Source organism: Protopterus annectens, chromosome 7.part0 (genome assembly GCF_019279795.1).
Source record: "Protopterus annectens isolate FY-2018-M chromosome 7.part0, PAN1.0, whole genome shotgun sequence".
Lineage (NCBI taxonomy): Eukaryota > Metazoa > Chordata > Ceratodontiformes > Protopteridae > Protopterus > Protopterus annectens.
Genome location: NC_056739.1, coordinates 1,991,478,688 through 1,991,497,252, shown reverse-complemented (window position 1 = coordinate 1,991,497,252; position 18,565 = coordinate 1,991,478,688). Strand labels below are relative to the sequence as shown.

The following is an 18,565-nucleotide window of genomic DNA, read 5'->3' as shown; positions in this document are numbered from 1 at the left end:
TTTGTAGTTTAAAAATTTGTCTTGCCAATGAAGTAATGTATGCAAAGAAAAAACTTAGTTTTTACCATATATTGCTGAAATAAAAAACAAATAAAAGTGTTTTCGGGGGGGAAATGTTAAGAGAAAAAGTTTTAAAAACATACTATTTGTCTTTTTCTTGTTCTTGTAAAGTGAACATGTTATTCGTTGGGATATGCCTATCAAAGATGGGCCTCATCTGTGAACAAAATGCAGCATTGCTTATGAACCTGAATGATATCTGTTTTCTGCATTTCAGAATAAAAGAGATTTGGTTATAGCTCAGTGAAGCCTGGGATAAGGACGCACGGCTGAGTAAGAGTTAATTTACTGGGGCAGGCTGTGTGTCCTGGAAAATTTGAGCTACCGTTGTTGAACTGAATATTCTGTACTTCTTGAACATTCTGTACTAGCTGTGGTTTTGAGGTAATTTGTGATAAACATGTTTATCCTATATGTTTTTCATAGCCAACTGTCAACGCTCAGAAATGTAACAAAAAGTTGTTTTGCTTGCAGTATAAAAGTTGATGTCAGTAAACAAGTTGATCAGATCAGAGGAGATCAGATCAGTCCAGACTGGACATCTTGGCCAACATGCTGTGTAATCTGGTTAGCTGCTAATAAAGGAAAATTCATCACCTGAGGCAGATGCGACTCATTTGAATTTTTTCTTCTGACAATAACTCCTGTTTATCTGAATTTTACACTATCTCAGTAGCATACAGGTTCTGTGTGCATACACAAACCCATACTGGCAGCTTTCCAGGGCTCAGAATCACCTCCTCTAACAGACTCTCCTATCAGGGAAAGCCTAAACCCTGTCACAGAAAGACAGTTATTCAGGCTTTTAGCTTTAGGAGGGAGGATTTGTCATAACAGCCAAGATCTTTACCTCATATGTGCTAGGTACAGGGTTTGATTCTGACTTCTGGTTATTGGCTATGCTTGTAATAGTCTAAAGATTGACACATTTAAAGCCAAGTAGGAAGGACCAGAAACAAGAATTGCCAGAAACCAACCAATTTCAAGCCCTACATCACCAACACCAATAACCAAAGCCAACCACCAACAAAACAAATCTGAATACCATCGAACTATATACAAAATAAGGGGGGGGGTGAATGATGCCATCGAGGCAGTGTCAGATTTGAATGTCTACTGGTACAGGTAGGTAGGACTTATGCAAATGTAACACATTCATTGTTCACTCTGCCTCGGTGGCATATGGGTAGATTCCCAAAGCTAATCCAACCTAGGAGGAGGAAGGATAAGGATCCAGGAGACCTTAGAGAATGACACTCACAAAGCCTGTTCTGGAACTTGAGAATAATACAGTTTGTAGTGCTTTGCAAAGCTATGAACAAAAACACAGACTGGTGCTAACAGAATGCTTCTACAGTCCACTCCTTTACAATACGTCACCGAAGAGGATAACGCTCTAGTAGAATCTGCCTTAACCTTGTCTGGAATAGATTACCATAACAGGAATAACAAAAAAACAACAGCAGAGGGCAACCATCGAGCAATCTTTTGTTTAGAGATAGGTTGATCCTTCTTAGTCCTAGAACAGGAAATATTCAGCTTTCCTGAAGCGCTTAGTTCTAATCAACGTGGTGCCTGAGCTGCCTGTGCACAACCAAAGTATGCAGAATCTTCTCTCCTTTCTTTTTAGGTTCCAGAAAGAAAAAAATGGGAGATTGCTGGTTACAGTCAGGGTAAATTCATAAAGACATTTTGGCAAGAAAGATGGATAGTGCATAAAACAACTCTGTCTATCAGATAAGCTTGGCCTACCATGACAGCTTGCAGCTCAGAGACTTACCTTGCATATGTCAGAGCATGAGTAAAATAGTTTTCCAAGTGATGAACTTCAAAATAACCTGAAAGTCAGACTCAAAAGGAAATGAGGTCAATTTTTCAAGGACAAAGTTGGGTACTTGCGTATTATCACAACCACATTCTTACGACAAAGACCGGCCGTTTTCCGAGCCCTTCACACACATGCCACCAAATGTAAGTGTATGCAGTGTTTTCTGCTCAACAGTTTTTTGAATGCCCACTTAAAAAATGTTTTGTTGTCATGAACTGCAGACTCATCCTGGCAGCACTGTCTGATGAAGGAACTTGCTCAGTCACATTTCAGCCAAACAGAGGTGAAAGAAAGCCTACCGTCTACCTTTTCATTACAGGAAGAAGTTCAGTACAACTTTGGAGCTTTAACCCTCTGCACTGCCACATAGCATATATATATATATATATATATATATATATATATATATATATATATATATATATAAATAAACCTATTTTCGTATCATTAATATTTTTGCTGTTGCTTACTGTTTATTAATCAAGCAAGAGCAGTGGTCGAATGTACCATTTTCGTTTGTGGGTGTGCGCGCATTTCAGCAAACAGATTTATTTTTCCAAGTACGGTTTCTGTCCTGGTATGATATGGCAATAAAATAAACTCTATTTTCCTGTGGTATAAGCTGTCTAACGCGTTTCACACTACTTTTTAATGTTTTTTACTTTTTTTTTTTTATGAGCTACGTACAGCCACTTCAGGTGGAACACTCGTACAACATGCTGAGACAAAGCAGACACAAGTATGTAGAATCAGCATCTTTTGGCTCAGACTTGTTTATTTGTAATGCACGCTAAACGGGAAGAGGATTTTGGCCCGTTATTCCTGCTGCCTAATTTATGCCATAAAACAGTAATTAGCACTTTAAATGCCCCTTTTCACTCTTGCATACCTTCGTTTCCTGAGAACACTGAGAAGTATACCCATTTAAAAACGTGGTTGCGATAATACGCAAGTACCCAACGTTGAGACCCCAAGGAGAAGGAATTTGCTTTCAAGAGGGTATCAAGTGCAACACTTCTTTCATAAACTGTTTGACAACAAGAATAGATGAAAGAGGGGAATCTGTGGTTAGACAAGCAGAGATGACTGCAGGATGCACCTAAACAGATGCATTGTTGAGTAGCTCACGTAAATATTTAAAAACCGGAGGGGTACACACCATACTAGGCACTAATAAATCAGTTAGGAACCACCTAGAAAACCTCTTCTACTTATAAACATAAGATTTTCTAGTTGCAAGTTTTCTTGCCTCTTTCAAAACCTGCTGCACATCGTCATGGAACAAGAGCCTCAAAGGTAACAAGACAGAATTATCCAAGCTGTCAGTAACAATTGTTCTAAGATGGGGTGAACCAGTCACTTCTGACACTGGGTGAGCAGATCCAGAGTGCAAGGAAGCTTGTGGTAATTGCCCTTTGCCAATTCCATTAAAAGGAAGAACCAACTTAGCCAGGGCTAAAACAGGGCCACTGCAATGATCTTTGGTAATTTCTTCTTAATCTTCAGAAGTACTTTGGGGATTGGTGGAAAGGTCAGAAATGCATAAAGGAACATCTCAATCTAAGGGAACAAGAATGCTGCTGTCCTCCAAGCATGGCTGCAAGAATGTCTCAAACAGAATTTTTCCAACTGTCTGTTTTGGAAGGAGACAAACAGCACTGTTTGAAGTGTTCCCCACATCTGTACCAAATTTGGGCAGACCTCTGTCCTGAGTTTCCATTTGTGAGTGTGTGTCCAGGATCTGCTTAGTCCACTAGGTTTTACTCTGATTGAATGTATGAGGTCTGAAGAGTCAGAAAATGCAGTACAGTCAGCTCCCACGTCATCACTACCAAAACAGCAAACAGGGTATGACATTGTACCTACCTTGTTTGTTCAGGTACCAAATGACTGTGGCATTGTCTGTGACCAATAAACAGGGTCCTGAAGACAATAAGTGACGAATCATTGCTAACATTTCTTTGATGTTTATGTGCTTTGTAGTGTCCAAAGGACCCCATTTGCCTTGAACTTTCCTGGTCACTGCTCCCCATGTAAAGTATGGAGAGTCCATCCAGATGATGGGTCTAGAGGGACAAGGGTAGGTCTGGATTGAAAGACATCTGATTCTTCCACCACTGTAACTCTCATTTCACAAAATCCAGCACTGGAACCTGGAATTCCAAGGAATGCAGGTACTGTGTCCAATATTTAAGTATGAATGAATCTTTCTCATGTGGAGTCTGGCCACTGGTGTCCTGAGAATTACTGATGCCAAGAGGCCTAGAATTTTGAAAATTTCTCTTGTGGAAGCAGCATTTTGAAGAGAGAAATTCCTGACAATTTTCTGAAAAGTCAGGACTTTGTCTTCTGATAGAAAGGTCATACCTTTTTCTGTGCTCATCATACACCCCAAGAAGACAATTTTTTGAGAGGGTGTGAGACAGAACTTTTGCAGGTTCATCTAGAAGTTGGGAGCAATTGGAAAGGGATGATAAGCATCTTTCAGATGTAAAGTCACCATGAAACAGTGGACTGGAAGAAGGGGTAGGACAGTTTGTATGATTAGCATTTTGAATTTAGGCACTTTCAGAAAGGTATTTAGGTACTACAAATCTAACAATGGTCTCCACTATAGCTTCTTTTTGGGGAACAAAAAGATTCTGGTGCAAACACCTTTTCCTTTTTGTGGTGCAAGAACTGGTCCCATAACCCCTGCTTGCAACTTCTGAAGGAGTACCAGAGAGAACAGATGTGTCTGGTCTAGCAGGTGTTGAGGGATTTCCGTGAAGGGTGGAGGATTTTTTTGTCCACTGCCAGTGTATCTTCACAGAATTATTCTCAGTACCCATGTGTCTGAGACTACTTGTGGCCAGGTTGCTGGAATGATCGAAAGCCTGGGGAAGAGGGACAGAAGGAAGGGATAGGATGCCACGAGTCTTGGCATAGTCATTTTTTAACAGGGGAATAACTTTTTTTGGAAAGGAACCCCTTTTCTTTAGTATGGAAGCATTATCCTCCTGCCATTTCCTCTTCGTACCTTTGTTGTTGTTAGGTCGGGATTTTTGTTTGTTCCGCACTTTGAAGTCGGATATCTTGTTACAGGAGAACCTGTGAATATCAAACATTCTAGACACTCCTTGCATCAATTTACTTCTATTATCCCATTGCTTGAGATTCTGGGTAGCAGAAGGACCAAACACAAATTCAGAATTTAAAGGAGCATTCAAAATCTCATTTTTTTAAATCCTCAGAAAAAAATATCTGGTTATGTAACCAACCATACCTTCTCAATGTAACAGACGCAGCTGCATTTCTATAAAAAGTGTCCACACCTTCAAAGATACTCCTCAAAGCACATCTCAAAACCCAAGTCACATAAGAAACAATCACATTCTTATAACACTTCTGTTCGACAGGTAAAGATACAAATGCAGCAAAGTCATCTAAACTGTAAGCTCACTGCAAAATAAATTTCCACATGAATTCCTGCTTTAAAATTCTAAAGACTAAATTACTAGACTGAGACAACTTATTTTCTTGAGATTCTAACCAGTAGCCAATTTTATCCAGTGGTTAGTGTAAGAAGAAGCCAAGGATCTCTTGTAAGAACTGGCAGCTGGAGAAACCACAGCAGACAATGGAAGAAAGAAATACAGATAGCTGCAAGATCAGAGTACAGCTTGTATTTATTACTAGCCTTTTTAGGAACTTGATTACTAGCCAAAGGGGTTTTACATGCAGTTTTATAGACACTTACTAAGACCCATGAGAGAGGAGGAACAGCTAAAACATTTGGAATCTAATCCTCAATAATATCATAGCTCTAGATTGCTACCAGTCAACTAAATCTCAAAATCTAGCTAGCATTTGTGGAAAGGTGAACACTTGCTTAGGTTTTTGAACCTATTCACCATCCAAAGGATGTCTGGAAGCACTTAGAGTGTTTGCCCCATCAAAATCTGCAGTGCTAAACTGATCTCTAGAGAAGGTAGCCCCATAGTCATTTTGAATAGGAGCACAGTCTCCGAGATTAGCTGACTGTAAAACACTCTTAGCTAAGGAAACCACATCAGCCCTGTACATGGAAATAACCTGATTGTCACGTGGTGAAGTTTGTTTCTTCTTACTGTGAGCTAGACTAGAAGTCAAAATATCTACGGGCAGAGTATTATGTCTGGCAAAGGGTCTCTTCCACCAGGACTCTCCTGCACCTAAAGGATTTGGTTCTCCTGTACCTGAACCTGGTACTGGAAAAGCCTTGGAGGGTGTGTCTGACCCCAGTACCATAGAGGGCTGCAAGCTAACACCAGAAGGTGACAGTGTAAAGGTAAGTAGTGTGCAGGCTGGCTTAAGACAACAGATTCACACATCATAATCTGCAGCATGTTTTTGTGCAAATGGATTTGATTGGGAGACAGCCATACTATGTCTCCACACAGCAAATGGGGAGAAACTGCAGAAAATACAACAGAAACAGTTTAAATTGTCCTAAGCCTTTTTCTACCACGTGCACAGTGTAGTAAACAACAGCAATGACAGTTAAAGAAGCAAGTAAAATTCACGTTTCCATATAGTGACAAAAATCAAATATATGCCCTTATATCAAAAAGAAACCTTTTTAAATAACATAAGAGTTTCCTTAAAAAATCCCTTCTCAGAAATGAAATAAATCTCTACAGAAAATGCAATCATGATTTAATGATAAAAATGATTACAGCAGTGTTAAATCATAGTAAATATTATATAAATCAAGAAAAAAAAATAAAAACTGCAGTATTTCCCTGTCAGAACTTCCAAATGAAGCAGATAAACAAAAGAAACAAGAATTCAGACAACACAGAACTTCAGTTTCCCAGTGCAAGTCATAGAACATTTGAGAAAAGCCCTGTAACTGCTTAAAAACAGTATTAAGCATACAAACAACACAGTAATAAGTTAGAATTCACTGAGGAATTGACAGCAATTGTAAACAGCAAAAATATTAAAATAAAATGTTAATATACATGCGCATGCACGCATACATACACACACACAGACACACACACAGACACACACACACACACACACACACACACATATATATATAAAGGAGCACATTTTTTTTCATTTTTATGGATTTTCCTCAAGCATGAGCAGTGGACTGTTGATGTTTGCATTTTTGACCTTCTGAGGTCAACATTACTGGCATCAAAGTTTGGGTATTTCAATCACTGTTCACTACACACACACACACACACACACACACACACACACACACGCACACACACACACACGGGTCCCCTTCAGATCACTGAAATCCCAGCTCATCAAAGACCACACCGTCGAGATGAAAGTAACGAAAACCACTTTAAGTGAAAGATCGGAACAATGAAGATCTTCGCAAGGCACGTAACCTGTTGGCCAACAAAGTGAACTTTGCCCTTTTCCCAACTATAATACGATCACAAAGTTGATATATTTAGTTGGGGGGGTGGAGGGGGCACAGCCCCACACCTGGGTGGGTTAGGGATGGTGCGGTTTAGGTTTTGTGACTTTTTGGATGAGTGATTATTTACCCTTGGAAAATCTTCGTTGCTCCGGTCTTTCGCTGAAATGGGGTTTCGTTAGTTTCGTCTGACAATAGAGTCTTCGATGATCTGGAGTTTCAACAATCTGAAGTAGACCCATATATGTGTGTGTGTGTGTGTGTGTGTGTGTGTGTGTGTGTGTGTAAATATATAGATACACACACACACGCGCATTTGTTTTTTAAATAAAACAGAAAGAAATCAAAGTATATAATATTAAAGAAGGGAAGCTCCCAAAGGGATGTTATCCGAGTCTGGAAGCTGTAATCCACCAATGCAGGCTGCTGAGGAGATTAAACTGTGCGAGTCCAACAGCTGGCAATAAAAGACTGAATAACTGACTTTCTGTGACAGGGGTTAGGCTTCCACTGATACAAGGAGCTTAGCCAATCCCCTATCACAGAGTGGGTCACAGGAGGGGATTCTGCGCTCTGGAAAGCTGCCAGTGTGGGCTTGTGTAGGCACACAGAACATATAGGCTACTGAGGCAGTGTGAATGATGAACACAGTACAGTTGTGCAAGTAAATCTTTGAATAGATCACTGTTGCAGTACCCTAAACTATATGAAATATCCTGCCAAGGATCAGATCAACCTTTCAGCTTTCAAAGCTTTAGGGTGCCTTCCACGAGCCCTAACCATTGTACAGCACGAGGAGAAATATATTCAGTACAGCAGTAACTGAATGAGGTTTGGAATCAATGTTGTATGTATTGAATCTTTAAACAATATGTTTTAAGTAAACTGAAACAACAACTGATCCCTCTTATTTATAATAAATGTTGACTGAAGTCCTAAGAATGCACAGTGTCAAAGCCTACTTGCGTCTGTCTTGAGGAGGTTTGGTGAGTACATCACACACCCTGAGGGTGGACTCCACTTTAAATCCCTAACTCTGACTGGGGATCAATGGAGGCACTTGCTTTACCAGAGGGCAGGGTTGATGGAGGTGTGCATGTACAAACAGAAGACATGCCCTTTCAGATGCCCACTTTAAACCCTGGGTCTCAAAAAGTTGTACACATTGAAAACAAGCAGGTTAAGCAAAACCTTTGTCTCCCCATGGATGGCAAAGAATCAAAATATGCTCTCATAATAAATCTCTAAAAGAACAAAAGGGCCACAGGGTTATTGCCTCTGAAAGAATGAAAATGACATACATGACATACAGGAGGGAAATCCTTATGCTCAGTAAGAATCCTAAGAGAAAATTTAATTGAAAAAATCAAGAAAATTATCTGTTGTTTATGCTGCTCCACTTAACTTGCTTTCAAAAGAAAAAGATCACTATTCTCTCAGGTTATTTCTACTCTACCTTTGCCCTTTTCTTCCAGTGCCTTAGGAATGCACTGGGAAGGAGGAATGAACAAAAAAATCTTTATCCACGGGAGCAGTTATTTAATGACCACTCAAATCTTAAGGAAGTGCTTGAATTCTTAACCAGGAATGCTTCCTGGTAACAATGTTTATGGCTGACCCCTCAACAAAAATGTTTGAAGCATGATAGCCACATCTGAGCACATGCTTTCTCAATTTTACAGCAGTCTGGGACAATGTACAGAGTTTTTATCTCTCAAGGTTTATCCTTTGTTCTTGTCCTAAATTTGCCTGAGAGTATCCCCTTGATAATGGATCATGTGAGTCTGAAAGTTAATGAATCTAATTCCAAATGTGTAAAAAGTATAAGCACCCTGATTTTCCTGTCACTACAGATCCCCAAGGTCAAGTCTGATCTCCTGGTTCTGTCCAGCAATGTAACAGTGGGCTTTGCTGCCAAAGTTTTTGAGTAGTGCTTTTGTCTTTTTGCTCATGGCTCTCGGGTGCTTATCAAACCTTCTCTATGCCCACCATGTAGTCCCACTTTTACCTAGGAGGTGAGAGTTCTGTGGCCAACTACTACTCTTAACAGTCAAGGAGCCTGTAGCAGAGGTTGATCAAGAAATCAGCCCTTGCAACCCCCACTGCATATAGACAGAAGCATGTTCAGGGCTCAGGGTGCACTGTGTTGTTGCAAGCACGTGTCTCCGGCTTTATGAAGGACTTAGCTCCCCCCCCCCCACCAAAGAAGGTTCTGCCCTCCTTTAAGAAAGCACTCATGTGGCATCCAATCTGGGGATTCTAATAATTTAAGTGTTATCCATCCATTTGTACCCCTCCAGGAGACAGTTATCTGGATTGCCAACACCTTCTCTTGACTTGCTGGTCAAAGGCATGCAAGTCCACCACTGCAGTACAAATTTTACCAAGTTCCTGAATATCTTGGGGAATCTCCTGAATTTTCCATCCAAACGGGACCCGACACACAAAATGTATATCCATAATACAATGACACAGTTCATTGTGGAGTATGAACAGTTTGAGACAGCTTTATCAACGTGAGCATATGAAAGCAGCTGCACACCTATATGCCACATATTAAACGTCAACATTGTGACAGGAAAAAAACAAATCACCGTGTAGGATGATGCAAGTTTTTTCTAATGCTTTACATTCCACAGTATTTGGAAAACGTGGCATCTATGTCCAGCCTGGGACATGAGGCTGGTTTTGTACTATGTCACAAAATATAAAGTAACAGTAAAGACCCTGCTGTCTAGTTTTTCCAATATATATATTTTTTTACGGGAGAGAAAGGAAGCTCACTGCTGAGGTTTGTTTGGTTTACAGCCGAACTGTAGATATAGCAAAACAGTCTGAATTGGGATTACTCCTCAAGAAGACTTCTAGATCAGAACTGTGATACAAAAGTGAGGATGCCTCTGTGCAGCCCAGTGTTTTGAATTATGTGTTTTGGGGGAAAGGAATGGGCACTACTGAAATATAAATGGAAATCATCATGGGTTATCCTCCTGACATTTCTTTTATCCTAATCCTCAGAAAGAGAATCACTGCCTTGTATACGTGACTCTGCAAGTAGTAAAAAGGCCTCAGATTTCTTCATGAGGTATCCAAGAGCAGCTAGTCTAAAACCTGAAGCTGGCAAGGCAGGACAGACAAAACCATGATGGCTCCACTTGGGGAATTTGGTACACACTGGGACTTGGCAACGTACAAGTACTTTTGATTATATTTCTTCAGTATAGAAATAAAATAGAAATGATGGAGAATAACTGAAGAGGAGTCCACCATTTATATTTTGTCCAAAGACCACTGCATGTATCAAGAACAGGTACTAGCACTACCCCAGTGATATGGATAATGAAAAAGTCTAAAAGACAGATTTAGTGAAATGCCATAATAGGAATCCTAAAGCATTTTCCTGATACGCAACCTTCAGAAGTATTTATTCTATTTAATTACTTTTATGAATCAGCAAAGTCCAACTGGGCATGATAGCATCTTTTCATCAGAGGTCTGGGAAGAAAAGCTCCAAAGATAAAATACAATAATGTTAAATGGAACAATAACAAACTTGATGAGCAAAAAAAAAATGCAGTAGTGATACAAAATTTGACAACAGCAATAATGATAAACAGATAAAATCCTGAGATAAGAGATATTTCCATCACATATATATAGTAAGTTAATGCACACAGGAAAATGACAAAGCTTTAAACACATTGGACAACAGGTGAAAATAAGAAGACAATATAAATACATCATAGCTTTAGTACTGAATGTAATTCAGGAATATGAACTCAGTACTCTACAGTAGTTCACATTGTATGGACAGCGGTAATATCAGTTACATACTACAGGTTGTTGCAAGTTTATCTAATGGTAAAAAGAGTTAGACAAGACAGCAGTATGACAGATGAATAGCTACTGATGGCGTAGAGAAGATGTATATTAGAGAGGAAGATAAAATATGAATGTATATCTATGAGGAAGTAGCAGCTAGTCGGAAGAAATAAATATAAGACTTGAGGCAAAGTACATAGAAAGTAATGAGAATTTAGGTCAATATATTACAAAGAAAGTATGAAAGCAGGTATGTGTACAGGAAGATAGTGAAAGAGTGGAAAAGTGAAATAAGAAATTAACATTTGTCCTTGGTACAAACACCAACTAAAAAAAATAGCATTCTCACACATTTTTTAAAAAATATTTGTGGTTATCTGTAGACATAAAAAAAGAAGTTAAGTACTCACCACGAACAGCTTCTGCTTCGGGCGCCACGCGGCAAGAAAGACTGAGGAAAATGGCGTCGGCTGATGCCTTTATACCCGAAGACCAGCAGAGATGACGTCGGGTGAAGTGCGACATCAGCCGAAGCCGGACCCAGACTTTGGAATCCGGCCGACCGAAGGGCTGCCTGACGACAGGACAACCCATTTGTTATGACTGCAGATGCATCCATGAAGGACATCATTCCATCTGTGTTGTCCATTTTCATTCTTCTATAATTGATGGGTTTGGATCCAATCCCTCAGATCCAACTCGGCAGTTGCTAAAGCTTGAACTCTCTCTAGCTTCTCCCTTATCCACAATGCACCAACCCCAATTACCTCAGATCTTGTTTGCTGACTTTAGTAGAGAAGACATATTCATATTCAGAAATGGAGAAGGCTATATCTGGAGCTAAATATAAAGGACAGAAATATCCTATAACCACTCATTCTTCCAGAAGGTTCAAGAACAGAGGTTGGTGGGAGGGGAGTTGAGGAAGAATGAAAATGGACAACACAGATAGAACATTATAGTGAGGACATAACTTCTTTATCTGATATTGTCAATTTTCATTCTATCCTCATCTTTTGGTACAAAGTCCCCAGCTACATAAAATCCAGGGTGGACGCAAGGACTCACTGAGACAAATGATGCTCTATCTCTGGAGACCAGATCCAATTTGTACTGAGTAACAAAGGTATGGGGAGTAGTCCAGGTTGCTGCTGCACATATATGGATAGTCTGGATTGACACACTGAAGAAGTAGCCATGGATCTAGTTGAACGGGCTTGTAACGGTTTTGGTAAAGTAATGTCCAATTTCTTATAAACAAATGAAATACAGTCGGTTAGCCAAAGAGATAAAGTGACTTTGGCAACTGTTTTTCCTAATTTTACTTCTGCGAATGAAACAAACAACTGGTCAGATATTCTGAAGTCTTTTGTTCTGTGTAGGTAGTGTGATGTCCCTTCTCTAGGCCACTAATCGAGAAGCCTCAAATCCTCACCACTGACAGCAGTGAGGGACATTCACTTGGAACCAAAAATAGATCCACAGTATTTCCAGATGCAGCTCTCTGCCCCAAGCACAATTTCCCTTAAGAGCACATAAATCCTGGGGCAGGGTTTCCCCTCTCTTTTCTCACCAGGCCCCAAATAAGACTCCACACTAACCACAGCTACAGAATGGAGTCCTCAGCCAAGTATTCCAAGTCAAGTCCTCCACCACCCTCTCTGTGAAACCAGTGCTCTGTGTCCCTGCTCCAAGTAGCTAACACACACAGTGTTTGAGATTTGATTTTCACAAACACACACACAAACACACTTGGGAAAGACTGGCACAGGCCTACTAGGTATGCCCCCCCCCCTCGCCCAGACTACAAGGTAGATTCACTACCACCAGCCAGCTACTTTAAGACTCTTACAACGGTACCCAATTATACTGAGTAAAATTAATATTAATACTAATGGTAATGTTGACCAAAGAGCAAGGCTTTCAGGAGCAGCCAGAGTGTCACCAAATAAATATAAGTAAATATTCTCAAAGGTTAAAATATTCCCTACAAGACATGCTTCCATGAAAAGTTTAAATATATTTAATAAATAATAAAAGAATATGAAAATACTAAATATCTATTTACAATAAACACCAGAGTTTCAATCACTAGAAATATTAAAAATAACACAGATGGATAGACTCACACAGATATGAAAAACAGCACTTAAATAATCTCACTATATTTTCCTGTCTGATCTTACTAAAGCAAGGCAAGATGAAGTAGGGGAGTGATCCTTCTTTGTCAGGTTTCAAAAACAGACTGCCCCAAGACTTCTGTCTCATCCAGTATTAAAACATCATTTCACTGTTGGATTACAGAATGACATCACATACATCTGGTCATCTGACTTCTGGTTCCACACTACCCCCCTTACTAGAAACTGAACCAGAATCTAGCACATATGGGTCATTATACACACACAAACAGCTTTGCTAAGATGTGTTACAGCATCTGGAAACTATAAAACCATTTCAAAAACTTCCATCCTTCTAGGGTAGCAATTTGGTCCACCGCTAAGGGCAATACAGTAGGATTCCTAGTCCTGGTTTTCAAACATTTTGTCTCTGACTGCAACTAGAACTGTAAGATACAACCTTTATGGCCTAAACCAGGTAATTTAATTTCACACTATTTTTCAAAGTTAGCTGGACTGACATTAACTTCTTCTCTTCCAGTATCCTCAGTTACAATATCTTAATTTCAACAGTTACAATACAGTCTGACATACAGGAGTATTTCTTTTCTGTCCAGCAGGACCCACTGTTGGCACATTTTTAGCACCAGTAGCTTTGCAAATACATTCTTCAGCACAAGCATCTGTACAAATCAGTTTGAAATACAAATGTGATATAACTGTTTACAAAACTCCAGCTAGCTATGCTGCATATGTTACACATCCATTGCCTTGTTTCTGCTGGCATAGCTGGCAATACCTCAAATCATCACAGTAGAAACGAAATTGTCTGTGGACATCAAATAAATGTAAAATGTATTCACATTTGTTAGTCAGCCGTGGTGGTATAGAGGTTAGAACCTCCTCCACATGTGTCTTGAAATGGACCCTGAGACTTCTTGAACCACATTTTTTGATCACCCTGTTGATTCTTCAAAAGGATCTTTGAGGAGTCAAAAATTGTACAGCCATGGCAGACAAGGTGTTTCCATCCTTTTCACACCAGGATAGTGTGTCCTTCACCTTAGGGCCAAACAAAGACGTGCTGTCAAAGGGAGCACTGATGAATGAGGACTTAAAGGGATCTACAAAATCACGCAAGTGCATCCAGGCATGCCTCGTAATGGAAGTGCTTGAACCCACTACCCTTGAGGTTCTTTCTGCTACATGTGAAACCAAACGCATGGAGGAATTAGAAATGGACTGCAGGCTAGCCAACTGAGAATCACAGATGACTGAACTTCTTCAGAAACAGCTCCTGAGAGGGTATTTGACAATTCCTTAATCAAATTCCTTTGAACTCTTGTAAAGTGTACCAAATAATTCAATGACCTTAAAGCAAAGGTCGCTGAAGCACAGACCCACTTCACAAATCTATCAATTGCCCATAACTCCCTGATGGGGAGATGGACAATGGAACGCTCCTTGGCAAGTTTCTTTTTGATGGCTGCCACTAAGACCATGGCATCAACGGGCACCCCTTTCCCCCAAAACTGCTTGTCCATGGGTGGTGCCATAATCTTATCTGGTCTTCGAGGTATAGGTTCAATAAAATCAGGTTCCTTCCACGCCCCCCAATAGATCAATTCACTCTTCTGTAATGGACTCCTCTGGTGAGTCTAGATGCTTCCCCTTGCATGTCTTCTTCTAGGGACCTCCTCCATGGGATGATCTGGAGAGGCACCAGAAGAAAAAAAATCAATATTTCCTGAGGGGAAGCCTGGGGTCTTTGTACTGGCTGTTCATGTGGAATGATCTGGTGAGGGTCTAAATGCTGAAACGTCAGGGTTGAAGATTTAGGATCCGAGGGGGTAGGCTCTGTCCCTCCTGTCAAGACAGAGAAAACTCTCTTTTATAGCTTTGAAAGCAGATTGCCCTGGAGAAAGGGAAGACCTAGTATACAAGAAGGCAAGCTTCTGGACAGTGCCACCCCCCCTGCTCCTAAAACAAAATGCCCGAGGTAGAAGCCAGAGCTGAGCTGTCAAATGCCAAGGATCCAAGGTACACAGGTTGCTATGAAAGCCTCAGAGTTAACTGCAACACCTCAGATCCGACATGGAAGCTATGGCACCAAGATCTCCAGATCAGACAGACTCAGAGCACTCAGAGCAAGCTTAAGATTGGAGGATACAATCTGAGCCAGACCGATCTGGGCAGCTAGGATCCATAGACTCTGAGACTACTAAAGAATTCAGAGGAGGAAGCTGTAGTGGGGAGTGTTACAGAAACACGGACCTCCTGACCCAGAGGGGTAGCAGCCGAGTGAACACCCATCTGACCCTGCATCAAGAATATCTTCCTCATCTCTTTTTCCACATCTTCCTCAGTAAGACTTCTTGAAGAACCAGTGGAAAACACTTAAGGAGACATATGTCTGTCCAGAAATAGGGAAGGTACCCTGGAGGGCACTGTATCTACCAATGGTGAATACGGAGTCCTTGGCAAAATAATAAGAGATGAAGTAGAAGTACCAGCAACAGTTGGATCCTACTTAGATAGCTTTGGATCAGAGAAGGACGGATCAGTTTGGTCTTCTTGGATCCAAAGGAGTTGGATCAGACATTTTCGGCTTCTTCAGATTTGAGAGTAAATTTAGATCTTTGTGAGACCTTCTATTTGAGGACTCCAAAGCAGAGGAGGAAGACGGTGGCGGCCTTGGAGATGAAGATTTTGTTTTTCTTTGGAGATTTTTCTCTAGATATAGCTCTCCAAAAGATGAAGGCAAAAGACCTTACAGAATGAGTTTGTTCTTGCAATCAACTACCGCCACTGGATTAAGTCCGTGGCAAACAAAACAATCTTCCTGTAAATAAAGCAGTCCAAAACAATACACACAAAGTGTGGGCATCGGATAAAGGGAGTTTATGCCCACACGCATTTCTTAAAGCCTGCTGTAGCTTTATCTGCCATACTGTCATGCCAACAAAAAAAAGGAAAGGGAAGAAATGTAACTATTTCTACTACTACTAATTTTTTTGTTTAAAACAGAGATAGGTAAAGATCAAAGAACTACTACCAACAATGGTATTGCAGAAACTACATAAAATGTAATACTAACAATACTATCAAGAGGTACACAATTAAAAGAAAAGGAAAGCAGATAAGAAGTTTAGCACAAATTAAAAAGAGGTGTGATATGCAAAAAAAACTTAAATTTAAATAGAGAAGGGAGAATTAAGCAAATAAGTGAAATTTTTATAACTTAACTAAATATCGCCTGAGGGTGTTGGAAACCATGTCTTTCATTGAAAAGGGGCAAACAAGATCTGAGGTAATTGCGGTTGGTGCAGTGTGGGTAAGGGAGAAGCTCGAGAGTTCTTGGTTGCCACGAGCTTTAGGAACAACCGAGTCAGATCTGAGGGATCAGATCCGAACCTATCAGTGGAGGCTAGAATGAAAAATGACAACATCATATCATACATTAAAAATACTAGACTGCGTCTACTGTGCAAATGAAACTAAGCAAAAAAAAATTCTGCTATCAAAATTCGAAACAAGAACTTGAGAAAATGAATTAGCTTATGTAAACGTTGACAGAATGCCTCCAGAGCTCTAGATAAAACATATTAAGTCACTGAACAGGGGGTTAACAAAAGGGAAAGGTAAGCACTCCATTGGCTGTCAGAACTAGAAAGGCAAACTAGGACTATGCTTCAGTATGATCTTAAACAGATTAAATGAAATTCTGGAAGCTACAATTTCAAATATTGTACACTCACTTATTCTCAATAACTGTTGCAGAGTGAAGGCTTCTGGGAAGAGGTGTTGTCCCTTCCACTTCTGGATTGGTCCAAGTCAAAGAATCTGTATGAAAAGAAAAAAAAATATCTTTTTAACTTGAGTTGAATTCTTCCTCATTTTATGATGACTCTTTTCTGATCTTTTCCGAGTGGAAGCAGTTTTGTCTCAAAAATAAAGTCAACACCAGGAAAATAAAAATAACAGCTCTGCATGCGTGCACACACACACACACACACACACACACACACACACACACACACACACACACACACACACACCTCGAAATGTACTAATACAAAGGCCACCCACACCTCTTAATGTACTAATAGAAGGCCACCCACTTAATGTTGCAGGTAAATGGACAACATTCTAACCCTCAAAGCACCAGGAATGAATAAAGTCATAGGATAGGACTGGCATACGCACTCCACTTCCAACTACTGCACTTACCTATTGTCTTTTTTCTGGTATGACAAAATGCAAGTCCAATTTCCTGATTATTTTGTTGTTTTATTTTACTGTTACTTCCACCTCACAAAATTTGACTCTCCACTGACTTATGAGGACAGTACTTCCTGTATTCACATCATCATGCTTGTCACTTTGATGATGCAAAGTTGGAGCTTTCTTGCACTGGTAGGTTGGGTCTCTTGCTTCTGCTTGTTTGTAAGTAAATAAATATCATGTTAATGCTGCACATGGGTTGAGTGTAGTATGTCCATTTATTAATGGAGCACCATGTATCTGTATATACATATGTATATCTATCTATCTATCGGGTCTATATTAAGTCAGTGAAACAGCATTACAGCAATTGCCGTTTCGCCGACACATATATGCCGAACTCCTAAAACAGCGACCCCCCCAACTAAATATACCAACTTCAACATCACACTACAGTGGGGTAAAGGGCAATGTCACGGCTCAGGCCAAGTGATTTTTTTCCCTGAGAAAAAAATTGCTGACCTGACCTTTTTCTTTTTTTGGAGTTTGGCCTATATTTGTTGGCTAAACAGCATTCGCTGTAATGCCGTTTCGCTGACATAACATAATACAGACCCATATACCTATATATATATATATATATATATATATATATATATATACATACATATATACATACCTATATCTATATATATATATATATATATATATATATATATATATATATATATACACACACACACACACAAACACCACAAGGCTTTCTTTAGTTATGTCAAGAATCTGCATAATAATACGCAGATTTGCTCAGAGCTACAGCACCAGTTATACTCAACCAACTGATATTGCCAATATCTTGGCAGACAGGTTTAGTGCAAACTTTACTCCCTACTCACGCCATAAAGGACCCATCCACGCATCCGAGGAATACTAAATCCCTATTATTACGACTACACAAGTAGAAACCGCACTGACCAAAGCTAAGAATACAGTTTCCATGGGACCAGATAATATACAGGGTTGTGTCCTACACGATTTACAAAAAGAACTGTCACCACACCTGAGTGCCCTGTTCATCTACAGCCTCAGTTCAGGCTTTGTTCC

The 18,565-nt window shown here is 39.9% G+C and overlaps 1 protein-coding gene across 2 annotated transcripts in view; it reads right to left on the bottom strand.

Moving 5' to 3' along the window:
• The window catches only part of LOC122807290 (host cell factor 1-like), a 3,131,707-nt gene that overhangs the window by 2,314,465 nt on the left and 798,677 nt on the right, over positions 1-18,565 (bottom strand). For both annotated transcript variants that reach the window (XM_044078414.1, XM_044078415.1), the window contains exon 5: positions 16,996-17,080. In XM_044078414.1, the coding sequence (XP_043934349.1) occupies positions 16,996-17,080 (85 nt within the window). The remainder of the gene's footprint in view (positions 1-16,995; positions 17,081-18,565) is intronic.